At 43.3% G+C, this 27,791-nt stretch overlaps 1 protein-coding gene across 10 annotated transcripts in view; it reads right to left on the reverse strand.

The window, feature by feature from the left end:
- Positions 1-25,391, reverse strand: part of LOC102279629 (zinc finger protein 665) — a 54,851-nt gene extending 29,460 nt beyond the window's left edge. Inside the window, exons 1-7 of one of the 10 annotated variants that reach the window (XM_070387040.1) lie at positions 25,282-25,391; positions 18,011-18,077; positions 15,932-16,058; positions 11,834-13,269; positions 10,925-11,030; positions 9,876-9,957; positions 4-9,550 (exon numbers count right to left, since the gene is read on the reverse strand). In XM_070387040.1, the coding sequence (XP_070243141.1) occupies positions 11,870-13,269; positions 15,932-16,058; positions 18,011-18,055 (1,572 nt within the window). In that variant the 5' untranslated portion in view covers positions 18,056-18,077; positions 25,282-25,391 and the 3' untranslated portion in view covers positions 4-9,550; positions 9,876-9,957; positions 10,925-11,030; positions 11,834-11,869. Of the gene's footprint in view, positions 1-3; positions 9,551-9,875; positions 9,958-10,924; positions 13,270-15,931; positions 16,059-18,010; positions 18,078-25,281 lie in introns of those variants that run through there. The other 9 variants (XM_070387039.1, XM_070387038.1, XM_070387031.1 and 6 more) reach the window with 9 other exon arrangements.
- Between the last annotated feature and the right edge of the window lie 2,400 nt (positions 25,392-27,791).

Raw genomic sequence — 27,791 nt, forward strand, 5'->3', positions numbered from 1 at the left:
TACCAGCACTGTTCAAGTCTGAATGTAGGTTCAGCCGAACTTGGTGATAATATATGCTGTTACTTCTCTTGTTTCTAACTTTTCTTCTAATGACTGTATATTGAAATTAATTAAGTTGAATAATCTATTAACAATTGAAACTTTATTTGCGTGTAATGAGTGGTTTTGTTGTTGCTGTTAACAAATCCTTTGAACCTAAAACAAATTGAGAGAGTAGTATTGAAATATATACATTACCATATGTAAAATTAGATAGCCAGTGGAAATTTGCTGTATGACGCAGGGAGCTCAAATCTGGTGCTCTGTGACAAGCTAGAGGGGTGGGATGTGGTGGGAGGTTCAAGAGAAGCAGACATATGTATACTTATGGCTAATTCATGTTGATATATGGCAGAAACCAACACAATACTGTAAGGCAATTATCCTCCAGATAAAAATAAATTTGAAATAAAAAAAAAAAAGAAAGTAAAACTTTTGGCAAAACAGCTGTATGGGTTATCTGTCTTGTCTGAAGCGTTTATTTTAAACACAATATACTATCTAATTTTTCTGGGATAGATGAGCTGATGTACCATATGTTTCAGGTGTACAATAGAGTGATTCACAATTTTTAAAGGTTATATTCTACTTAGAGTTATTATAACATACTGAATGTATTCCCCATGTTGTACAATAGACCTTGTAGCTTATTTTACACTCCCCTACTCCCATCTTGCCCCTCACCTTCCCTCTCCCCACTGGTAACCCCTAGCTTGTTCTCTATATCTCTAAGTCTGCTTCCTTTTTGTTATATTCACTGTTATACTTTTTACATTCTACATATAAACAGTATCATATAGTATTTGTCTTTCTTATTCCACTCAGCACAATGCCCTCTAAGTCCATTCATATCCATGTTGCTGCAAATGTCAAATGTCATTCTTTTTTATGCCTGAGTAGTATTCCCGTGTCTTCTTTACCCAGTCATCTGTTGCTGGCTGGCTATCTAATGTTTTTATATTTCAATTCTTGACATCATTTCTCCTTTCACTTTTACCCCATTCGCTAGTCCTTCTCAGTCTCTTTTGTGTCATCCAATTTCTCTTCCCATAACTTAGAAGGGGTCTGGAAGCTTGAGAGGGGTTTGAGCGAGAGGAAAGAACAAGAGTCTTTAATAGAACTTCTCAGGACAGCAGAGGATGCCGTGAGAGACCTGCTTTGCTGGAAGTCCCTCATGGCTTGGCCCTCAGGGCAATGCTCCAGAGACACAGACATGAAAAAGACTCTTCTTACACACCCCAATGGCCTTTTGGGAGATACTCACTAGACATGTTGTTTTTAATACTCAAGAACTGGGATGAATGGCTTAAAAACATTCTCAGCTCCCCTAGTGGGTACTGCCATTGCTGCTACAGGTGAAATAATAATTGTAGTTCTGTGGGGAGGTGAGGTCACAGCATCACAAGGTTTTATTTCAGTGCCTGGCTGTCTCCCCCTCACATGTACTGACTGTGGGGACTCTGGCACCAAGCCCACTCATCCTAGCAGCCAGAAGACTCTGGTGAGTATCTTCTTTTTTATTCTGAATATTTTCTCTTTTATTCTGAGCCCTCTCCCACCCATAAGGGCAGGAGTGTATCAAGAATCTGGAGAGGTGCTCATTTCAGAAACAGGATTTTCCCAGGTAGAAAGCGGTCTAGTGTACAGAGTCCTTGGGATGCAGGAATAATTCCTGGAGTATGTGCTGAACTCATGGAGAGAGATGGATAGTTTCTGACTCTATATATCAATTCCTGATGCCTTTTAATCCACCCTGAGGAGGATGAGTGCTGTTTTACTCTAGTACATTTTAAAATATATATTTTATATATTTATTTAGGCTGAGCTAGGTCTTAAGTTGTGGCATGTGGGATCTAGCTCCCTGACTAGGGCTTGAACCTGGGCCCCCTGCATTAAGAGTACAGAGTCTTATCCACTGTACCACCAGGAAAGTCCCCATGTAACTTTTTAAAACAAGGTTCCCCAACCTCTGGGATCTAATGCCTGATGATCTGATGTGGAGCTGATGTAATAATAATAGAAAGAAAGTGCACAATAAATGTAATGCACTTGAATTATCCTAAAACCATCTCTACCCTCTACCTTCTTCGCCAGGTCTGTGGAAACCACTGTCTTCCACGAAACCCGTCCCTGGTGCCAAAAAGGTTGAAAACCACTGCCTTGGAACATAAGGTTCCTTTCTCACTCCTGTGAGGGACCACGGTGACTGGCCATTCACCTCGTGCATGCAGGCATCTTTGGTGAAAACTTATGTACAATAATGTCATATCATTTCCCTTAAAGATAACAATTGGTACAGAACAGACTGGTCAGACAACTAGGGAGATAATGGGACACACTTAAGGGAAGTTTAGTTTAAACATGCATCACCTTCCTTATAAATGTTACTAGCTACACTACCTGTGTCCTGCCTATTTCACAAGATGATAGTTTCCTGCATACCAGATGTATGTCTCACTTAGCCTCTGAGCAAATTGATTAGATAACTTAAAACCATTGTCCAAATACCTAGTCTTTTAAGATCAATGACCGTAGTTGTGTAACTCCAGATATGGAAAGAAATAACCAAGGGCCATCATTTCCTGGCTTGTAACAGACTAGCGAGACAGAAGGTCCAGAAACCTTTGGCTACTGTTACAGGGTCTAGACTACTGATGGCACATTGAGTAGCCCACCAACAAAATCCTTGGCGGACCTAGGAATGAGCATTCCCAGCTCCTAGCACTGGGGGACAAATTGGTCACAAATGCCTCCCAAACCTTGAAATTAAGACCGAAAGAGAAGGGACTGTAAAAATAAAGAATGTTGCCCACCAGCCAATTCTACAAGAACCACGTCAGTCACCGCGGTCACTGACCTACAGCTGCCCTGAGAGGATGAAGCGCACTCTATTCTGGGAAAACTGGCAGAACTGGCCTTCAGAGATGGAGATATTTCCAGGAGAAACGTTTTCATGAATCTGGGTCCTTGCATCTTCCTATACTTAGAAAAGCACTGAAACCATTCCCTGGGATGTCTGCTCCCGGTGACCAGCAGCAACCTTCCACTAAGAGGCATGCTTGACCAGGGATTTCACAGGGGATTTCACAGCCCCTTCCCGCAAATCACATGTAAACTGACCTCCGCCCAAAACAGTTTTCAAAACTCTCAGTTTGGCTGGTAAAGTTGTCTTATTGGTTAATTCTTCTTTAACGCTACAACAAAAAGATCTTTTTTCCCTCTTAAGCTGAGCACATCATCTGTTTCAAATGGATGCACTAATTTTATCTCCATGTGGATTTAAAAAAACACCCAAACAGAAACTCCCTGTGCTCTGATTATGGTGAAACCCTCTTTAATTAGGCCAAGACTGACAATCTAGGGCTGCCTGGGAGATGCTGGGCTTAGGGTGCCCTGCAGCCAACAGCCACTGGTAGGCGTGGTTTTTTTCTGCTTTGTTCTTTTTCTGCTTTGTTCTTCCAGAGGCTGGACACCCACACGCCCCATCCCTCCTCCTGCCCTTCTCTGCCCTCTTCTCCGCTAGTCCTCTCTTCCCAGGGCACATGTTCCCTGGCTCCCACCGACCCTCTCCCCTCCTATCCTCGCCCCTCCCCTCTCCCTCGCAGACCCTTTTGTTTTCTGGGCTGAGATTCGCAGGGGATTTCAAAGCACCTTACTGCCACGGTAGGGCATGTAGTCTCTTGGTTAATGGGCCCCATTTTCCAGGAGCACTAAGGACGAGGGAACTTACTTCAGTCACATTTCCAGAGGAAGGGAGAGTCCCAGTTCAGTTCCTTGGTATCCTAGGTCGGTTTGAGACACATACCTCAGTCCTCGTGCCTTCAGGCTCCCTTCCTGGTTCCAAGGAGGCGGCCCCAGAGTTTTCCCCTCTGGGTTTTCTCAAGACCCACCTACGCGTCTTGCCTGCATCAGAAAGATAAACTCAGTCTCGTGTAGAATTTTTTCCCTTTACTCTTAGAGCAAGTGGAAGGCATCAGCAAAGACTCATTATTATCCAACTTAGCAGTCTTTCTTGTGGATTTTTGTGTAGAAAATTGGAAAACCAATGAGAGATCACACTTAACCCACCACTCCACCCCCCAAAAAAGAAATTAGTCAAAGACTATTTCAGAAAAAACATTGTGGGTTTCAGAGCAAAATGATCTGGACAGTTTGAAGCTTCAGTTGTGTTCTCCTGATACTTCTCTGTTAAATGTTTTTAGGGATTTCCCTGGTTGTCCAGTGGTTAGGACTCTGTGCTTTCAAAGAAGGGGGCACAGGTTCTAGCTCTGGTCAGGGAACTAAGATCGAACATGCCACAGGGTCTGGGGGAAAAACAGAATAACTTTTAATGTCAATCCTAAATTCATACCAAATCTACAATTTAAATTTATTCACTACACTTGTTTCCCTGCCTCCTGCATGTCATTTGAAATGCTTGTATATGAGTCTATTTCAATAATTATTACATTGTTCCTCACAGAGTTTCATTTAATCCTTTCATTATTGATCAATTATGCCCTATGTAATCAATAATAATTTAGTCTCTCTTTTACAGTGTTTTGTCTCATATCTGTTTCAAAGCCTAGAGTTTAGCCCATCATATTACAGTACAAAGATTTTGGTGGTTACTTTCACTTTATGCTTGTTCTTGGAATAAGGACAAATGCATCTCTGTTACATCATATTAAGCCATTCTTGCCCCTATAAACCCAACACTTCGTCTGGGATAATCATTCTTACAGGGTTTTATGGTAGTCGGTGCTTTATCGTCTGATTTTCATTTTAAATATTTATTCATAAGCAACACTGGCCTATAAAAAAATAAACTTATAGACATAATTATAAAATTGCTACCATAACAATTATTAATGAAGATAAAAAGTTAAGAATGGCAAAGGACATCAGTAAAAAAAAAAAAAAAAAAGTACAGGTTTTGAGGACACAAAGAGTAAAACTGACACCCTTTCTTCATGTAGGATTGTGGTGAAGAGGCTTGTCTGCAGCTAGAAAACACAGGTTCCATTTCTCACACGGTCACCTAGGGGGCTGCGAGTTTGCATGGTTCTTACAATCTGTACTTAGGTGCTCCTCCTCTGCAAAACAATAACATCTCAGAGTTGAAGAGTCGATGTTGTTACATACAAAACAATACCACTTATGCAACCAGTTGGAAACTATGAATGAGTATTGCTGAATGAAGAACTGTTGTTTAATCGCTAAGTCCTGTAGGCCGCAAGACTCCTTTTCCATGGGATTTCCTAGGCAAGAATATTGGGGTGGGTTGCCATTTCCTATTCCAGGGGATCTTCCTGACTCAGGGATCGAAGCTGGGTCTCCTGCTTGGCAGGCGAATTTTTTACTACTGAGCCACCTGGGAAGCCCGAGTGAAGAATAGCGGATTTCAATTGCCACGTCACCAAGTAACACAAAGCTCACATACTCCTGCAATGTCAGCTTACTCTGAACATGAACCCTGGGGTCTGGGAGGTGGCAGAGTGGCCTCCAGGGATCTTACAGTAGGGGTCATCTCCTTATCACAGACCGTAGTTGGAATCTTAGGGAATTTCTTGTTTCTTTATCAGAATGTCACCACTCACCTCAGGGGACACAAGTTAAAACCCCTTGATTTCACTCTCAGGCACCTGATCTTCGCCAACATCTTGGCCCTCCTTTCTAAAGGACTTCCCCAGATGGTGGCAGCCTTTGGGTTGAGACATTTCCTCGGTGACTCTGGATGCAAACTCATTTTCTACGTTCACAGGGTGGCTGCGGGGGTGTCTTTCAGCACCACATGTCTCTTAAGTGTCTTACAGGCCATCATGATCAGCCCCAGGAACTCCACATGGACAAGTCTTAAAGGAAAAGCTCCCAAGTACGCCGGCTTCACTCTTTATCTGTGCTGGATTTTGCACTTGCTTGTAAATACATTTGTGTTCACATATGTGTCTGGGAAATGGAGCAGCATGAACACCACAAAGCAAAAAGATGTGGGATACTGCTCTATTACTCATCTTGATACAATAACATCCACACTACTGGCAGCTTTCTTAAGCCCTCCTAGCACTCTGTCTTTTGGACTCATGACCCTGGCCAGCGGATACATGGTTTTCACCCTGTACAGACATCACCAGCAAGTCCGCCACATTCCTAGGAACAACCGTTCAGCCAGATCCCTACCTGAGATCAGAGCTGCCCAAAGAATCCTTGCCCTGGTGAGCACCTTTCTATCTTTCTACATGCTCTGCACCATTTTTGTGACTTTTATGTTGGTTTTCAATCATCCCAGTTGGTGGCTGATTAACATCTCCTCACTAACACGTTCATGTTTCCCCACTATCAGTCCCTTTCTTCTCATGAGTCCAGACACCTGTGTATCCAGGCTCTGCTCTGCCTGCTGCAGAAGGAATAACCCAGTCCCTAAGCGGGTCAGAAAGCTCTAAATTTTCCACTTGTATTCACAGTGTAAAATCCTTTATTCATTCAGTTTTCGCTGTGTCCAGCCCCACAATGAGCTGTCATATCACAGAGTGGTGAGCAGCAGACTGTCTTCAGAAGTTAAAATCTATTGGTTGGTACAACCACTATGGAAACTGGTATGGAGGTTCCTTAAAAAAACTAAAAATAGAACTGCCATATGATCTAGCAAGTCCACTCCTGGGCATGTATCTGGAGAAAACCATAACCTGAAAAGATACATGTGTCCCCATGTTCACAGCGGCACTATTTATAACAGCCAGGACACAGGGCAACCTAAATGTCCAACAGAGGAATGGACAAAGAAGATGTGGTACAATGGAATACTACTCAGTCATGAAAAAGAACAAAATAATGCCATTACAGCAATATGGAGGGACCTAGAGATTATCATACAAAGTAAACTCAGAGAAAGACAAATATCATATATCAATTATATGTGGATTCTTTAAAAAATGATACAAATGAACTTATTTACAGAAGAGAAACAGACTCACAGATGTCAAAAAAAAAACTTATGGTTACCAAAGGGGAAATGTGGCAGAGAGGATAGATTAAGTTTGGGATTAACATATACACACTACTATATATGAAATAGATAATCAACAAGGATCTACTGTATAGCACAGGGAACTCAATGTTCTGTAATAAACTCTATGGGAAAAGAATCTGAAAAAGAATGGACATATGCATAACTGAGTTACTTTGCTGTACACCTGAAACTAACACATTGTAAATCAACTATACTCCAATATAAAAAATTAAGCAAAAAAAAAAAGTATAAGTAACATACACAAAAAATAAAATATATTGAAGACACTGAACCAGTTATTTACTAAGTAAAATGTCATGAGTTTCATTTTCATGAGCTGTTTCAATGTAAGACTTCAGAGACAAGGATCTGTTGTAAAAAGTGTGGCCTGTGATTATTTGAAGATAATATAAAGTTTCTCTGAGTATGTGTACTTCAATCTAATAAAAATTTCCCTACAATTCAGGAGGCAGTGAAAAGTGAGAAGAGTTTATGGAAAGAAAGAGCCTTCGGTTTTGATTTACATACCTAGGATGGATCTGGATGGGGGAATAACGTGTCAGACGCTGCACTGAAGGGCAGGTTTTTCCCTGGGTCAGGAAGATCTCCTGGAGAAGGAAATGGTAACCCACTCCAGTATTTTTGCCTGGGAAATCCAATGGACAGAGGAGCCTGGAGGGCCACAATTCACTGGGTTGCAAAGAGTTGGACATGACTGAGCACACATACACGGTATTTTACTGTTGACCACGTTGGGTTTCTTTTGTGTGCCAATGGACACTTGGTTGTGTCCACCTCTTGGCTACAGTAAATAATGTTGCTGTGAACATGCTTGTACAAATTTCTTTCTGAGTCTTCTTTTAGTTCTTTGGGGTATATACCCAGTAGCAGAATTTTTGGATCATATGTTAATTCTGTGTTGAATTTTTTGAGGAACTGCCATGAGATTTCCATATTAGTTGTACCATTTCACATTCCAACCAGCAGTGATTAAGGTTTAGTTTTACTACATCCTTGCTAACACTTGTTATTAATATTTTATGGTTTTTGTTTTTTAGATAATAGTCATCTGAATGGATATGAGGTGGCATCTCATTGTAGAATATTTTTAAGATGGAAATTAACAAGCAAAAATACTAACTGGAGAGACTTCCCTGGTGGTCCAGTGGTAAGACTCTGTGCTCCCAATGCAGGGGCCCAGGCTCAACCTCTGCTCAGGGAACTAGATCCCACATGCCACAACTAAAAATCCCACAACAAAGACTGAAGACACTGTGTGCCACAATTTAGATGTGGTGTGGCCAAATAAATATTAAAAAGAATAAAAATATCAATTGGATGTTGGGATATTTAGAGGCTGAAATATTTTGTTAAATGCTATCTCAGTAAGTTTGAGGGAAGACAGGAGTCAGTTTGAACTTCCACGTCCTCTATCAGGCTTCCCTGGTAGCTCAGTGGTAAAGAATGCACCCACCAATGCAGGAGTTGAGGGTTCAATCCCTGGATCAGGAAGATCCCCCGGAGAAGGAAATGGCAACCCACTCCAGTATTCTTGCCTGGGAAATCCCATGGACAGAGGAGCCTGGTGGGCTATAATCCACTGGGTTACAAAAGAGCCAGACACTGCTTAGTTACTAAACAGTGATCACTGAGCTCCTACTTTGTGCCAGGCAGTATTCCAAATGCTTAATAGCTACCATTTCACATGAACCTCAAAACAACCTGGCATCATTCCTCCTGTCCTCCACTGAGGAAATATATCTATGGTGGAATCTTTACTATTTCTAGAAAAGCAGAGGAGCAGGGTGGGGGCTCAGATGGTGAAGAGATCTGTCTGCAAAGCATGAGACTGGGGTTCATCCCTGGATTGGGAAGATCCCCTGAAGAAGGGAATCCCAACCCTTTCCAGTATTCTTGCTTGTAGAAACCCACGGACAGAGGAACCTGGCGAGCTACAGTCCATGAGGCCGCAAAGAGTCAGACATGAGCAACTAACATACACAAACGGGGTGGGGTGTATGGCCTTTTCGTTTATATGGATTTTTCTTTAGGCAAAGATCCAAGGGAACAAAGCAGAAGAATAAAAAAGTGGTAGAAATGGACAATTTCTCAATCATACACAAAGATTAGAATATACCCTTATTTGTGATCACTAGATTTGAGGAGACAAAAAATTTACAGGAGTTTCAACAATAAACAATATATTCAAGCTTGTGTAACATATATATGTATATATAATGTGTATGTGTGTGTACATGAATTCATATATATGGATTCCCTGGAGGTTCAGTGGTTGAGACTCCTTACCTCCTCTGCAGACAGCACAGGTTCAATCCATGGTTGGGAAACTAAGATCCAAGATGCTACACAGTGAGGCCAAAAGCAATTGAAAAAAAAAAAAGATGGTACCTGGCTTATTTTGAAGTGGCAAAGCATGTAAGCAGTCCCCAGAACTTGGAAACAGCAAGGAAACAAATTTCTCCCAGTTCTGTTAAGATACTCACTTTAGACTTCTGACCTGAACTGGAAGACAATTTGTTTTAATCCACTTAGTTTGTGGTAATTTCTTACAGCCTGATGAAATACAATGTGTATTTTAAGACAAGAAAAAATTTAAACATTAAATATTGTTTGGGCCTCCTCCCTCCCTCCCGAATGTACAGTGTGCACCTGTGTTACACATGATCCACAGTTTCTCAGGGATGGCCATGTCTGCCCAACCAACAGAAAAGGCCTAATATTCTCCCTTTCTTTTGGAACTAGCAATTTAACTTCTTAAAAGAATGGTGTCTTTTCCAAATTCTATACGAGGTCCTGGTGACCTGCTATTCACTTTGAATGTACTTACCTGGACCATGTATCCTTGGTGAACTTCATGTAAAATATCAGTAGTCTGGGCTTCCCTGGTGGTCCAGAGGTTAAGAATCCACCTGCCAATGCAAAGGACACGAGTTCAATTCCTGGTCTGGGAAGGTCCCACATACCACAGGGTAAACTAAGCCACAACTACTGGAGCCCGCGTGCCCTAGAGCCTGTGTTCCACAGCAAGAGAAGCCACCACAATGAGAAGCCTGCAACTAGAGAAAAGCCTTTGTGCAGCAATGAAAATCCAGAGCAGTCAAAAATAAAATGTTAAAACAATTTTTTAAAATATGTCATTTTGACGTACAATCCTTTGTCTCAAAAATGTTTGTGACTGTACCTTGAACAGTTGGAACAGTTGTCAGAGCTTTTTGAGAATCTACTTCCTGGATTATAATCTGCAGTTTGGCTCGAATAAATTCCCTTTTCTTCTTGATAACTGAATTTTTGTTGGCAAGATGAACTAGGCAACTACTGAAATGATTACAGATACACAAGTCCAAAGAATCTACAAAAATCTCTAGAATAAGTGAGATTAGTAAATTCTGAGGATACAAGATCAACATTCAAAAATCTACTGTATTTCTGCTGCTGCTAAGTTGCTTCAGTCGTGTCTGACTCTGTGCGACCCCATGGACTGCAGCCTACCAGGTTCCTCCGTTCATGGGACTTTCCAGGCAAAGAGTACTGGAGTGGGTTGCCATTGCCTTCTCCTGTAACTGCACAGTGTGTTTCTATATTTATATACATTCTGTATTTCTATATAGTAGCAATTAACACATGGAGACAAATTAAAAATAACATGTCCAATTATTCAAAAAGTATAGAAATGTGCTAAACAAAGTGTTGACAGGATTTTGATGCTGATATTTATAAAATATTGGTGAAAGAAACCAAAGAACAGACAAATAAAGACATACAACAGCCATTTATTGGAAGGCATAACACAGAAACGCTGTCAAATGATTGCAAACTGATAAGACATTTTCTATCAAGGTATTTTGTAGAAACAAAAAGGATTTTTCTAAAACTTACATGGAAAGAACTAGAATAGCAAAAACATCTGAAGAAGGATAAATTGTTTGGAGTCACTCTCATTCGAGACTTCTAACATGGTAAAAAGTAATCAAGACTGTGATGTCTGTGGAGTAAGACATACAGGTCAAAGAAACAAAACAGAAAACCCAGAAACAGCCCCCAAACAAGTACTTCCAACTGAGTCTGACAAGGTACCAAGGAAACCAGATGGACAAAGAATTTGAAAAATTATACCCTAGCAACTGATTTCCCATACTAGGGAAAAAAATATGAAAGAAGCTCCACCAAAACTTCACACTTGTACAAATATTAGTTTAAAATTGGTCATAGCTTTAAACATGAAATGTAAAACCGTCATAATTTACATTGTAAGAAAAAAAACATAGGATAATATCCTCAGGACCTATCTAAGTTTGAACATATTTTTTTCTGCAGTCTGAAATACTTCAGATTAAATTTGAGACTTAGTCATTCCTCACGTGAATGCTCTGAGGCAGACTGTTATGAAAAGTCATGAAGAAATTTAAAATATTCATTATGTTTGTAAGGTTTCTTTCCATTAATGAATTATTTGGTGAATTCTGATGGGATACTGTTGCTGAAAGGCCTTTCCATACTCAGTAAGTCTGTCTGGTTTCTCCCTAGTTTAAATACTCTCAGGACATCAAAGGCATGAATGCTTAATAAGAAACCTTCCCATATTCATTCCATTTGTAAGGCTGCTCTCCAATAGGAATGTCATGATGTTCTTTAGTTTTGATTTTTATATACACATTACATTTTTGTGGCTTCATCAAAGGTGTATGATTCTGGATGTCTAGTGAGCTATGAACTGTCCTATATGTTATATTGATATAATTTCTCTTTAGTATGGACTCTCTGGTGTCAATTTATGCTAGAACTTACAATAAGCACTTTGTGACACTCATCACATTGGTCAGGTTACTCCCTAGCATGAATTCTCCGATGACTCACGAGGCTTGAGTTTTGAGTGAAGACCTTGCCACACTCGTCACATTTGTAAGGTTTCTCTCCAGTGTGGATTTTCTTATGTCTATTGAAGTTTGAACAGTGAATAAAGGATTTGCCACACTGATCACATTTGTAGGGTTTCTCTCCGGTATGAATTCTGCGATGACTAGGAAGGCTTGAACTCTGACTGAAGACCTTGCCACATTCATTACATTTGTAAGGTTTCTCTCTAGTGTGGGTTACCTGATGATAAGTCAGACTCGAATACACACCAAATGCTTTGCCACACTCGTTACACTGGTAGGGTTTCTCCCCAGTGTGAATTCTCCGGTGACTTACGAGGCTGGAGTTCTGAGTGAAGACCTTGCCACACTCATCACACTTGTAAGGCTTCTCTCCGGTGTGCATGACCTGATGTCTGGTGAGATGCGAGCTCTGGTTAAAGGCTTTGCCACACTGATCACATTTGTATGGTTTCTCTCCAGTATGGATTCTGCGATGATTGGTAAGGCTTGAACTCTGACTGAAGACTTTGTCGCATTCATTACATTTGTAAGGTTTCTCTCTAGTGTGGACGACCTGGTGATAAATAAGACTTGAAAGTACACTGAAGGCTTTGTCACACTCGTTGCACTGGTAAGGTCTCTCTCCAGTATGGATTCTGCGGTGGCGTACAAGGTGTGAACTGTAACTGAAGCCCTTACCACACTCTTCACACTTGTGATGCTTCCCTCTCGTGTGGATTCTTTGATGTCGAGTGAGATGTGAGTTCTGATGAAAGGCTTTGCCACACAGGTTACACATGTGAGGCCTCACCCCTCCATGGGTCACCGGACGGCTGGGGCGCTGGGAGCCGTCATGAACTGCTTTGTTATCGTGGCTGCGTCTGTAAGGGTCTTCCCGAACATGTGCTTTCTGGTCTTGTATGAGTAGTGGAGAATGCCAGAAACTGATGCCGTATCCATCAGAAACATTGATTTGGACAGGAGGAACAATTCTTGGAAGTACTGAAAAGGAGGCTCCTGTGTTGTCAGCCTTCTCAACCTGATGACACACATAAAACTGCCCTTCAGCTGGGAAGACAGGCAGTCCAGTCAGATATGACGGAAAGCTTAGCGCCAGCCTGCTTTCAATTGGCTCGTTTCCTTCGTCTCTTGGACAAGTGAGATTTTTTGGACGGGTGGCAGGCACTCCCTTCTGATTACTTTTGTCACTTTCCCGTGGGTACACGTTTTTCTGGATTTTCTGACAGCCTTGGTCCTTGGTGTCATGGCTTTTGTGTCTTTCCGACAACATTGTCTGCAGGATCCCTCCTGTGTGACTGCTCTGTTTTGGTGCTGATCCCTTCAACACACGTTTAGGAGAGGTATCTGCAAGACAAACAGAATCGCATGTCTCCTGTTAATTATAGCTGGGAAAGAAATATTTCACATGGAAGAACATGGTATTATACCGAAAGGACTACGTGCTTTGGACAGATAAGAAATGGTGCAACCCTGATCTTTCCTTTTTGGGAACACACCAATAAGAAATGGTGCAACCATGATCTTTCCCTTTGGGGAACACACCAGGAATATTGGCAGGAGGTGCACACAAATATTGTTTGATTCTACTTTTATGAGTCAAATAGTCAAAGTTACAGAGTCAGAAACTCTTTCCAGTTACAAAGTCCCTGGTAAGATGCCAGGGACGAGGTGTGTCAGGGGCAGGAGGTGTGGGGAGGGGGAATGGGGACTTAATATCTAATGTGGACAGAGTTTCACTTTAGGAAAGTGAAAAATTTGGGAGATGGATGATGGTGAGAGTTACACAATGATGTGAATATACTTAGTGCCACTGAACTGCATAGTTGTGTGCATGCATGCTAAGTCACTTCAGTCGTGTCTGACTCTGTGACCCTGTGGACTATAACCCACCAGGCTCCTCTGTCTATGGGATTTTTCAGGCAAGAATACTCTGTGTGTTGCCATGCCCTCCTCCAGGGGATCTTCCCAACCCAGGGATCAAAGCTCTGTTACTTCTTCTGCATTGGCAGCCTGGTTCTTGACCACTAGTGCCACCTGGGAAGCTTGAACTGCACAGTTAAACATGGTTAAGATAGTATGGTTCATGTTCTGTCACTTCTACCATAATTGAAAAAAGTGAAAGAAAAAAAAAAAAGGGTGATTACATGTAATTCAAATTAATTTTAGGGAAGCCTACTTTAAATAATCAATGGCTGAAAACCTCAGCATGCAAACTTACGTTAGTCCTGACAGGGGTATTTTGGCATCATGACCTAAACCCACATATTACTTCACAGAAAACATGGCTGCTTCATGCTTGAAAGTACAATATTACACAGTAACAATCTTACTGCTCTCCAGGCAAGAATACTGGAGTGGGTAACCATTGCCTTCTCCAGGGGATCTTCCCCACTCAGGGATTGAACTCAGGTCTCCTGCATTGCAAGAAGATTCTTTACTATCTGAACCACCAGGGAAGCCCATATTATATATGTTTACTATATACTTAATGTATAGTAATAATGCTAAAGCATAGTACTCTAATGGTAAATAAGCCACAACAAATTTAATTAGTGAGTAATATAAGTAAATGGCACTTTAGAATTGGAAAACCGTATCTGCCCTGTGGAAATGAGGAAGAATTTAATAAAATGTTATAAAAATAAAATAATTCTCTGAATGCCACTTCTAAAACCATACTCACTTAGAATGGCCATTCTGCCACATGAACAAATGGTGTGAGTCGGTTATACTGTGAAATACATCCTGAAAAATCATTATCTATAGGTTATAGTGAAGATCAGTAAACAGTGATAAACCATAACGGAAAAGAACATGAAAAAGAATGTATATAGCTGTATAACTGAATCACTCTGCTGAGCCGCAGAAATTAACACAACATTATAAATCAAATACACATAAATTAATAGAGAGAATAAAAAAAAAAAAGAACACTGGAGGGTAGGAAGCAAAGGGCATGTGGGCAGTGTTTGTACGTGCCAATTTGTGGGAAGATAAACGTACTTGGGCACATAAAACATTGACCCGGGAAGAAAAGAGAAACTGACTTAGCAAGTAGCATGATACTGTCCTTTCTTAACTGTATGACATGGGGCCAAAAGGAAGAGACTTAAAAGATAGGGAATGTGATGAAAAGGGAAGAAACCAGGCCAAGAAACACAGACTAGAATAACTGCTGTCAGGGACTGGGGGTGACAGAAATGAGGAGGGGTTGATAAAAGGGCTCACAATTTCCATCATAAGATGAACAAGCTCTGAGGATTTCACATATAACATGACAATGACAGTGAATAACATTAATACTATAAAACTGAAATGTGCTGAGAGAGTAGAACTTAAGTGTTCTCACCAAAACAAAAAATAAAAGTAACATGTGAGGTAATTTGTGTGTTAAGTAACTTCATGGAAACCTATTCACAATGTGCATGTGTATCAAGTCACTGTGTTGTACAGTTTAAATATACTATAACTTTATTTGACTATACCTCAATAAAGCTAAAAAACCATTACATGGGACTTCCCTGGTGGTTCAGTGGTTGATTTTCAACTCCCAATCCCAGGGGCCTGGGTTCGATTCCTGGTTGGAGAACTAAGTTCCTGTATGCCACACAACACAGCTTCCCCCCGCCACAATCCAAAAATTCATCCACTGGCTGCCTGATTTTTAATGCATAGGGCACAGTATATAATATGCAGATACCTAGCTGTCTTCCAAGAATTTCTGAATCAAAAGCTCAGGGGTAGAAAAGAGGGAACTGGATATTTTTTATTTGTTATAAGGTTTGGTGCATATTTGAGCTCTGGAATCACCCTCGACCATGAAATGGGAAGGTCATATGAAGAAAGGACAAGTTCAAAGTCCTGCTGCATTAGGAAGCTTTTCATGTCTGAGTCAACAGGGCTCTGAGCTCAGTTAGGCAATGCAGGCGCCCCCAAGAGTTACAGGAGGGAAAATGCAGAGCTACCCATGGGCAGATTCCAACTTCTGGAGGGAAGTGATCCTCACCCACAGAGAGCAGGTTTCTGAGGGTCTCCACCATCACTTCTCTGTACAAGGCCCTCTGAGCAAGGTCCAGGCATTCCCACTCCTCGGGAGTGAATTCAATGGCCACATCTTTGAATGTCAACCGTCCCTGAAACGAAAACACATTTCACCAAGGGGCCCACCAGGAAAGTCTTATTTTCACACAAAATGAGAAAAGGAGAGAGGTGTAAGGATTGATTTTGACTAAAGTGAGTGTGGTTACAGATTCACTGAAGGTACTTTTGAGCAAGTTATGTGTCTCTGATTTTGGTTTATTATACTTTTCCACGAGAGGTTATAACAGCCTCTAAATCAGTATATATTTCCCATTTTTATGGACAATACAAGAAACACACACAATCGACACAGGATTATCTGTATAGAAATGTGAGACAGTATGTTCCACACACCAAGTAATACTCAATGTTAAGAGGAACTAGAGCAGCAATGAAATCTTTAGAGATGACAGTGTCTATAGTGACTTTAAAGAAACTGTGATGACGGCAACAGGGATCTCATCAAGTGTTTCAACACTTCTCAGGTGCCATGCATTCCTCTAAATGCTTTGCATGTACTAATCGTATAACAACATAATAGCAAATTTTAAAACATCTGAAAAGAATCTAAAAACAATGGATATTTGTGTATGTATAACTGACTCAATTTTCTGCACACCCAAAACTAACACAATATTGTATATCAACTATCCTCCAATAAAATTAAAATATCAAAATAAATAGATAAGCAAGTAAATAAATAAATGAAAAACAAAACAGAAACAGACTCATAGACATAGAAAACAAGCTTACGGTTACCAAAGGGAAAATGTGGCATGAGCAGGGGGCGGAACTGGGTGTGTATACACACTGCTGCTGCTGCTGCTAAGTCGCTTCAGTCGTGTCCAACTCTGTGCGACCCCATAGATGGCAGCCCACCAGGCTCCCCCATCCCTGGGATTCTCCAGGTAAGAATAATGGAGTGGGTTGCCATTTCCTTCTCCAATGCATGAAAGTGAAAAGTGAAAGTGAAGTCGCTCAGTCATGGTAGCAGCCTGGTAGGCTGCAGCCTACCAGGCTCCTCCGTCCATGGGATTTTCCAGGCAACAGTACTGGAGTGGGGTGCCATTGCCTTCTCCGATACACACTACTATGTATACAATAGATAAACAACAAGGACCTACTGCATAGCACAAGCAACTCTGCTGAATACTCTGAAATAAGCTAAATGGGAAAAGAATAGACACATGTGTATGTGTAACTGAATCACTTTGCTGTATACCTGAAGCTAACACAACACTGCTATTAAACTATACTCCAATATAAAATAATTAAAAACAAATTTTTTAAAATAAAAAAATCAAGTCCCATACATCTGAAGGCAGCGACAGTTGTGTCACAGACATTCTAAGAAATCTGCCTCAGGTCAAACAGCTAAAGATGGTAGAGCAAGCATATAAACCCAGGTGTTTAGGTTCTAGAATTAAATGTAAAAAACTTAAGTCATATAAAATCACCAAAGGTACATTGGCAGAGGGTTTCTTGAGCAAACTTGAAACAAGTTCAAGGCTAACAACCTAGAATCGCATAAAATGTCATCACGCACACATGCAGAAATACATTAATTACTCTTATTTAACTCATGAATGTCACTGTGTGGAAAAATTTTAAGACAATGAAAAATATATAAAATATAATTTCACAACTCAATACCATATAACTTATATAGACATAATGATATGTATTTTATAAAAACCACAGGCTGGCACACCTGTGCATTCATGCACACATGTATATGCACTTAAATTTACTGAAATAAAAGGAATTGTCTCTCTATGACCACAATGGAGCCTTTTCAAGTTTCTTCATCACTGAGTCACGAGGATCCAAGTGGAGACAACAGGCTCTGAGGGAAGGCCCCGCGTGAGTGTGCGTGTACAGGAGTCAGACAGGATACTCCAGAGTCAAACAAGATTCGCGAGTCCGGAGAAGGGCATTTCAGGAAGGACAGGTGGTAAATCAACTGAGAATATGACTTTACCTTTACCTGAGAAAGAGCCATTACCTGTTCTTTCCTCTTCCTCCTCGTCTGGGTTTTTTCCTCAGGCATCGTTGAGACTTTGGAAGTCAGTCTTGAAAGTGGAAAACATGTTATTTAATGCTTAGAGCCAACATACCCCCTTCCTGAGCCCCAACCACATACACAGGGAAGCCCTCACCATGTGAAACAGACAGTCCGCTGTGCCCACTGTCTCAGGAGGGACGCAGGACGGTCAACTCCCGCACAGAGACCAACACAGGACTTTCCCACATTTTCCCTCGGATCACACTGCCCTCCTGGTGAGGCCTCATGTACACAGCAGCAGGGAGCACCTCCGCTGACCCCACGATGCCGTTCAGGTCACACAGTCCCACTCAGAGCAGAGCACCCTCCCCTCCCCCAGGGCCTGAGCTCAGTCTCAGAAGTGGAGGCTAAGAGCCCTGGTCCTCAATGCAGGATCCAGATTGGAATCATCTGCGGCTCTGTGCACATTCCTGGCTTCCCAGGTGGCACGAGTGGTAAAGAACCCGCCTGCCAATGCAGGAGACTTAAGAGATGTGGGTTTGACCCTGGGTCAGGAAGATCTCCTGGAGAAGGAAATGGCAACCCACTCCAGTATTCTTGCCTGGAAAATCCCATGGACAGAGGAGCCTGGTGGGTTACACTCCATGGGGTCTCAAAGAATCAGACATGACTGAGGTGACTTGGCATGCACACATGCAAACATTCCTGTGGCTAGGCCCCACACAACTGTCTGAGGAGAGTCTCTGATGGGAAAAGGAGCACAAACCTGTCTATGCAAAATGCTTCATGGACCTAACATGAAGGCTGGGTTGCACACCACTCCGAGGCACACCCAGCACGGCCCCACGTTCTGTCTCTCTCTGACCCGTGGTGAACTGCTGTCACCAGGAACCAGCCACAGAAGGGGAAGGAGCAGAAGAAAACACACCAAGCAGGCCTTAAAGAACAGAGGTGGGGGTGAGGACGGGGCTGGCATGGGTGCAGGGAGCTCAGAGATGGCTGCACTCAGAAGGTGAAGTCAGAACAAAGACCTGGGGGAGGAAGCCATCTACATCTGCTGGGCCAGAGAGTTCTAGGCAGAGGGACACTCCCTTAAGGGCCCTGAGCCGGTAGCAAACTTGGGGCTCGAAGGGGAAAGAGAGCTGTGCCTCTGGAGCAGGGGAAGGGGACGGGGAGACAGGAGTGGCAGCCAGAGAGGCACAGGGTGGGGAACCCAAAGAGGAAGGACCAAACATTCTTCTCCCATCACTTAAGAAAATTTTGAAAACTATGTGTTCCTTCTTTCACTTTTAGTAAACATCTAATCTTTGCTTTACCTTATACAGTAAAACATTTACAAATTATGGAGTATGTATGTCAAAGCATGCTGAGATATTCACCTAAGCCCTGGAAAGTACAGGGTTGCCCTTAAGCAACCTTAAGGAGGGCGGCAGGGGGAACAGGACCGGAGGTGGTCAGGACCAGTTCTGGACAAGTTAAGGCAGAGATGCCTGTGGGTCGTCCCAGCAGAGATACTGAGGAGACAGCCGAATGCAGAACTGACAGTTTAGGGCAGGAGTCTGAATGGAAAGGATAAACTGGGACACAAGTAGGTGGGGTTGAAAGCCATTTGATGAGATGATGAGGAAAGGCAGCGGGTGTAGACAGAGAAGAGATTCACGGACTAAGCCTTGGGATGCTCCCATATTCAAAGACCAGGAAGTTCAGGAATTCATCAGACGAAACTAAGAAGTGAACAGAGAGGGGAGAAGAAAATAAAACAAATAGGCAGATAGGCTTGTAGAGGTTAGTCAGACATCCTCAAAACCAAGGTTTCAAGGAAAACGGAGTGATGACCGGTGGCACCTGTGGCTGACGGGAAAAGCAAATGTGCCCAGGAAGTTAAATACTGGCCTTAGAAACGAGGTGCTGCTGGCAAGGTAAACTGGTGAAGCCACTATGGAAAACAGTAGGGAGGTTCCTCAAAACACCAAAAACAGAGCTACCAAATGACCCAGAAATCCCACCCTTGAGCATATATTCAGATAAATCTACAAGACATGGAAGCAGCCTAAATGTTCATTAACAGAGAAATGAATAAAGAAGATGGAATACTTAGGAATATTACTCAGGCATAAAAAAGAATGAAACAATACCATTTGCCATAACATGGATAGACCTAGAGATGATCATACTAAGTGAAATAAGCCACAAAGAGAAAGCCCAGGCAACTATATTCAACATCCTATGTTAAACCATAATGGAAAAGAATATGAAAAGAATGTATATACGTGAAAGTGAAAGTGTTCACTGCTCAGTTGCGTCCAACTCTTTGCAACCCCATGGACTGTAGCCTGCCAGGCTCCTCTGTCCAAGGAATTCTCGAGGCAAGAATATGGCGTGGATAGCCATTCCCTTCTCCAGCGGATCTTCCTAACCCAGGGATCAAACTTCTGGGAAGCCTGTGCCTCAGATGGTTAACAATCTGCCTGTGATGCAGAAGATGCCACAGGTTCGATCCTTGGGTGGGGAAGATCCCCTGGAGGATGGCATGCAATCCACTCCAGTATCCTGAGTGGGTTGGATCACTTTGCTGTACAGCAGAAATTAACACAACATTGTAACTATACTTCAATAAAATAATTTTTTAAGCAAAGAGGCCTGTGACTCTAAAAAAGAAAGTGTCAGTGCGGGTAGGGACCATGTGACCAGTAGACAGTAATCCCCACTCCCCTGGCAGCAAGGAAGGTAGGCTGTGTCTTTCCAACGAGAGTCCCACCTAGTGATGATCACACTAAGGGAAGTAAGCCAGACACAGAAAGACAAACAGTGCATGATACGACTTATATGTGGTATCTTAAAGAAAGAAAGACACAGATGAGCTTATTTACAAAACAGAAATAGACCCACACAGAAAACAAACTTATGGCTACCAAAGGGGAAAGGAGGGGGTAGGAATAAATTAGAAGTTTGGGATTAAAATATTCATTACTATAAATAAAATATAACCAACAAGGACCCACTGTATAACACAGGAAACTCCACTCAATATTTTGTAATAACTTATAAGGGGAAAAGAATCTAAAAAGAATATATATATATATATATATATATCTGAGTAACTGTGCGGTACACTTGAAATTGGGGTATCCCTGGTGGCTCAGAGGTCAAGAACCTGCCTGCCAATGAAGGAGACCTGCAGAAGACATGGGTTTGGCCCCTGGGTGGGGAACATCGCTTGCAGGAAGACACGGCAACCCATACCAGTATTTTTGCCTGAAAAATCCCATGGACAGAGGAGCCTGGCAGGCAGTCCATGAGGTTGCAAAGAGTCGGACACAACTGAGAGACCAGATGACAACAACAACACTTGAAGTTAACACAACAACGTAAATCAATTATAGTTTAAAAAAAAAAAAAAAAAAATTCCCGGGAGGAGCCTTTCTACTGCAGGTGTTTTGCTGTGGCGTCACTGCCCTCTGATTCTTCAGAGATCTTTCCCTACCTCATGGCTCTCTTCTGGTGTTTTGCCTCCAGGCCCATACCCAGCAAGTTCTCCCTAGTGAAAACCATCTGCCAGTTGAGCTGTTTGAAGTGCCCCACTGATCCACTTCTAGAATCTGATGCTCTTACAAACTCCCATTGGGTCCCCACACATTCCCCAGATACTCCGTGCTGAACCTCCCGCCTATGACAAAATCGCACAAACCCCAGCAATTCATGAATTCACAATGAGCCCAGCACAGGCTTTGGTTCCAACATCGTAGGATGTCTTTTCACTCGGCCTAATTCCACTTCATTCCTCAAGTGTGACCACGAATTTCCCAATTAAACCCACACCTGCACATCTCAGTCTCTGCATCTATGTCCCAGGGAACTTGAGCTAAGATAATAGCACTCCAAGACGCAGCCCCATAACCACCCATTAACCCATCTGCAGGTGTTGTAGACAGACCTTACATTGCCTTTCCAATGGTTCTACACTTGCTCCAGGACCCTTGATGTAATTCCTTGGCAGTTCAGTGTGAGGACTCAGCGCTTTCACTGCAGGGTGTATGGGTTCAATCCCTGGTGGGGAACTAAGATCCTGCAAAATGGACAGTGCGGCCACAAACAGCACCATGTAGGGACAGTCATTGCATGCCCTCCTTCTGATCTCCCTGACCTTCTACCCCACACTAGGAAAAGGGAAAAGGGTGACCGATAACCAGCTGAGTCAAATCACTGCCTCCTGGCTGAATAGGGACTGCAAATGGAAGTTATCCTCTGATACAAGTAATTACAAAAATGTACAAGCCTTTCAGAAAGGAGTTTTGCAAATGTCATCTTCACGTGCCTAATTTAACCAGATCTTGAATGCATTCTATGAGAAGTGAAGTGAAAGTAGCTCAGTCGTGCCCAACTCTTTGCGACCCCAAGGACTAGAGTCCATGGAATTCTCCAGGTCAGATTACTGGAGTGGGTAGCCTTTCCCTTCTCCAGGGGAGCTTCCCAAGCCAGAGATTGAACCCAGGTCTCCCGCATTGCGGGTGGATTCTTTACCAGCTGAGCCACGAGAAAGCAACACCCAAATATCTCACCCCCTCATCATCCATCTCCAGTCAACTCAGCACTCATCTGGCTCCTTCTCTTTCCACAGCTCCCAGTTCCCCTCTCATCATTTCTACTGGCTTTTCCATGTTTTCCTCCCAGGTTTCTGCTGATTTTGGTCTCCTCCCTGTCTGCTGTTCTCCCCTTGGCCGAACGATTCCTCCTCTCAGCCTTGTTCTGCTCCACTCTGGGGACTTGTTTCCAGCCCTGTTGTTCTTTCTCCCCAATCACCCTGATTGCATCACATTTTCGTGGATTTCTGCCTTTCTTCCCCCACCTTTGCTCTCTGCTGTGTTCACTCTTTTCCTGTTATACCTGCCTCATCCCTACCCTCTGTCCCCCAGGCTCACTCTGCTTTTTCCCTGCTTTTTTCTCCTTCTGCCCCTCTCGTCTCCCATTGTCCCTTCTTTCTGTACCAGCTCAAAGTTGCTCTGTCCGCCCACTCTCTTACCCCTCTCCCCCACTCTAGGCACAGTGCTCTTCTTGCGGATCAGGGGCCTCCTCTCCCTGTTTTGCTTTCCTTCATCTCCCTGGAGAAACCCCCCACCCCAACCTTACTCTAAATAATCTGGATCTTCCTTTCTCCCCCTGCTACTTTCTCAGTTTATTCTTTCACTCTGTGAAACAGAACAAATAAAATTTCTAAAATGTGGAGTCTGGAGGTTTTCAGGGAAAGGTCTCAGGCACTACCACTGGGATTCAATTACAGGGACTTTCCCTGGTGGTCCAGTGGTTAAGAATCCCCCTTGCAATGCAAAGGATGACAAGGGTTCGATACCTGGTGTGGGAACTAACATTCCACATGCCCCAGAGCAAGGAAGCCCACAAGTCACAGCAAAGATTCCCGGTGCTTCAACTAACACCCAATGCAGCCAAATAAACAAATATTTCAAAACAGAAAAAGATATTGAGCACTTGATGGGGGCGGGGGGCAGTAAAAAAAACAATTACAAATGCCAAGAAGACAATTACAAACCCCAACAGGAATTATGCTCCCCGCCCAGGAGCCCAGCCAATGGGAAACACCTTGGCTGTGTTTCCAAACTTTCCACTTCCCTCCAAAGGACTTTTGTTCAAAACAACTACTCCCGACTTTCCCCTTTTTCTCTATAAAGCAATTCCTCATCATGGCTTGTTGGTCTTGCCTATGGTTTTCTGCTACTGTCTGCCTGTCCTGTATTGCAATTCCTAAACCCATTCTGCTGGTAAAATAACTGGCTGTTTTATTTTTTAGGACAATAACCGTTTCTTATGACTTCCCTGGTGGCTCAGATGGTAAAGCATCTGCCTACAATGTGGGAGATCTGGGTTCAATCCCTGGGTCAGGAAAATCCTCTGGAGAAGGAAATGGCAACCCACTCCAGTACTCCTGCCTAGAAAATCCCATGGCCAGAAAAGCCTGGTAGGCTACAGTCTACGGGGTAGCAAAGAGTCGGACACGACTAAGTGACTAAACTTCATCTATCCTTCACTGTGGCATCTGTGGATGGTTCCCCTTCAGTTTTCTTTCCTCATTTTCCTAATTCTCTCAGTGGGTCAGTCTCTCAGTGGGTCAGTCCCTCAGTGGGTCAGTCCCAGGTATGGGATGTGTGGATGAAGAATGTCGCCAGCCTTATCTAAACAAAGGATGTTGCAAGAGCCACTGCAGCCACCCCAACTGTGCACTCTGAGGGAATTCAGGGTGGAGAAAAGCCATAGATACTATGATAAAGTGCATACCAAAGGAATGACTTCCATGTACCCAAAAGCTAACATTTTCCTATGCATAGAAAAGTACTAAACTCATTAGCTTGAGATGTCTGGTTTCCTTAAATTAACTAATCTTTTGATGTTCCAACTACCTGTTTTTTGTTTTTGTTGCTGCAAAACTCTTATATACCCTGGTTCCTCCCTTACTTCTTGAGAGATCTGGGAGGCTGTCTTACAGGCTTAAGTCCTCAGTTTTATCTGCCAAATGAAACAGCATTCTCAACTTCTACGTGGTGCATTCCCGTCCCCCGCCCCTCAAGTGGATACATGGGATTAGATTGTTTTTAGCCCTGACTCTTTTGTGACCCCCATGGACTGTAGCCCGCCAGGCTCCTCTGTCCATGGGATTTCGCAGGCAAGAATACTGGAGTGGGTTGCCATTTCCTTCTCCAGGGGATCTTCTCGACCCAGGGATCCACCCACGTCTCCTGTTTGGCAGGCGGCTTTTTTTTTTTTTTTTTTGTCACTGAGCCATTAGGGAAGCCCTGGAATTAGATACCTATTAATTTCACATTAATAGGACACATTATTCAGTGGGGTAGAATTTCGGACACAAAAATCATGGGTGTCTCAAGACAGGCTCTTTTTAGCCTCCTTCCCCAACGCAAGGTGAGGACAGGCGGTGACTAACACGGGGAGGCCTGGGGATGGGTACGACTCTGCTGAGGACTGTACGAAGTGAAGGGACGTGAGTGTGTCTCGGGAAAGTAGCGGACTCTCCAGAGCCCCAGCGTCACAAAGAGGACGCGCCCTCTCCTGCACCCGGGCAGCTGGCGCTGTTCTCCAGTGGCCGAGAGGGCGAGGTTGAGGGGCACGCAGCGCACGAGTGGCAGGCAGCTCGCGGATTTCAAAAAGACGGAGAAGCGGCACCCCACCCCTACCCCCTCTCAAGGCGACGTCGGTATTTACTTCGGGTAGAGGATGAGTGCCGGAACGTTAAAATTCGTACTGACCCTCAGACCCAGGTATGGAGGACAGCGTACCGCAAAGCGCAGGTTTAAACAAGAAAGATGAAACTCACGCTCCCGTAGGGCGACCTTCGCTCCGCGATAACCGCTTCCGGGTCGGCAGGAAACTGCGCAGGGGAACGAAGAGAAGAGGCGGGGCAACCCGGAGGCGGGGCAATTCGGGGTCGGGGCCTGGGCTGGGCGGGAACGTGGAGGCGTGGAAAGAGGCATAATTGGACGGGGCCAAGCAGGGGCGGGGCCAGGGCTTCCGCTCTCAATGCCTCTGCGTTGTCAGGGCTTGGAAGGGCTTGACTGTTTTTTCTGTGCATGTCTCTTGGTTTCGTTGTTTTTTTTTTTTTAAACGATACATGACTTTATTTACACAACTGAAATTATTAGTCACCTTGATTACAAAAGCAAATTAACATGGTATGCTTTAATAACCTTTAAAAAATAGATTTAACAAATTTTAAACGTACAGATTGCTACTCAATGTTCAGTAATACTTAACAGTAACTGCTGTATATATCCATATGAAATTTTTGTCTGATAGGACCAAAAAGTATGAGTACCTTTATAATTTAGGAATAGACAATTAGATTATGAGTCAAGGGTAAATTCCTCATCACTCGGTCAGCCAGTCCACTTCCCAGGTAGCACAGTGGTAAAGAATCCGCCTGCAATGCAGGAAAGGCGGGTTCAATGCCTGGGTCGGGCAGATTCCCTAGAGGAGGAAATGGCAACCCACTCCAGTATTCCTGCTTGGGAAATCCCATGGACAGAGGAGCCTGGCATGCGTCCATGGTGTAAGAGTTGGACACTACTAAGCGTGCGTGCAAGTTGGCCAGTTAGACCTGTAGTTCTCACTCTGCCGAGGACAAACCTGCTGCAGCCACTCACATTGAGTAGGCCTTCTTAATAACTTGAGCAAGTTATCCCCACTTGTTCAGACACACCTTACAAACATCTAGTTGTGGTAAACTTTTGGGTTTCAGATGTGCTTAGTGATAGTCCTGCTTATTTTAAGTTCCGGTGAAAATGGAGAAGCACACTGTCAGGCCCTCTGAGGTATAGATCTTTTCTGTGTCCCCCTTCTTTCCAGCCCTGCCCCCCCCCCATCTTATTTGTAGAAAATAGGTTTCAGCCTTGAAGACCTTCCCTGAGCACCAAAGGAGGCTTCATTCAGCATCCATGACCCTCCCTGAGTTCCAAAGGGCAGATTCAATTGCTAATCAGGGAAGGAAGGGGGTGCTGAGACAAGGGAGAAAGAATAGAGCAGCTTTGGGGCAGGGGTCCTTGTTCCTCCTCAAGGAATATATTCAATGCAGAACTATATCTTTGAGCTCCTCTGCAGGAACTAAGGAGAAGGCAATGGCAACCCATTCCAGTACTCTTGCCTGGAAAATCCCATGGATGGAGGAGCCTGGTAGGCTGCAGTCCATGGGGTCGCTAGAGTCGGACACGACTGAGCCACTTCACTTTCACTTTTCACTTTCATGCATTGGAGAAGGAAATGGCAACCCATTCCAGTGTTCTTGCCTGAAAAATCCCAGGGACGGGGGAGCCTGGTGGGCTGCCGTCTATGGGGTCGCACAGAGTTGGACACGAGTGAAGCGACTTAGCAGCAGCATCAGGAACTAAGTCCCCCATCTCAGGTGGAGGATGGTAACTTCAGGCTGAGCACAAGATTCCTGGAGCATCGCCACCAACCAATGAGAGTCACACACCCTGCAGCCTTTGCCCCAAATTCTGCCTATAAAACTCCTCTCTGAAAGCCCTGAGGGAGTTAGAGGTTGTTGGGCATAAGCCACCCATCCTCCTTGTATTGGCGCTTTTACAATACAAATACAAATTGCGTATTTTCCTTTTCCATAACATGGTGTCAGTAGATTGGCTTTATTGCACTCAGGTGAGCAGACCCAAGTTTGCTTCAGTAATAAAAGAAGAAAAGGAAATTTTAATTTGAGCACATGGAGGTGTCATAGGAACCTAATTTTTTTTTTTTTTTTTCATTGCTAAGTCGCATCCAACTCTTTTGTGACGCCATGGACTGTAGCCTGCCAGGTTTCTCTGTCCAGGAGATTTTCCAGGCAACAATACTGGAGTGGGTTGCCATCTCTTCTCCAGGGCATCCTCCAGACCCAGGGATCGAACCTGTGGCTCCAGTAGCATCTCTTGCATTTCAGGCAGATTTCTGTACTGCTGAGCCACCAGGGAAACCCCATAAGGATGTCATAAGAAGTGGCCAGAAAAGCAGCTTTTATAATTTTTGGAGAAAGAAAAAACAAATTTGCAAGGAATTGACAGGACATAGAAACTTACGCTTTGCATGCTCGATTAGTGAAGAATCTAAACAGAATCAGGTATTTGGATAGTAAATTAAAGAGTAATAAGGTGGTGGGTTCTTGGTTTTTTTTTTTTTTTTTGGCTGCTCCACGAATTTTGCAGGATCTTAGTTCCCAGATCAGGGATTGAGTTTGTGCCCTAGGTAGCGAAAATGCAGAGTCCTAACCACT

Source organism: Bos mutus, chromosome 18 (assembly GCF_027580195.1).
Source record: "Bos mutus isolate GX-2022 chromosome 18, NWIPB_WYAK_1.1, whole genome shotgun sequence".
NCBI lineage: Eukaryota > Metazoa > Chordata > Mammalia > Artiodactyla > Bovidae > Bos > Bos mutus.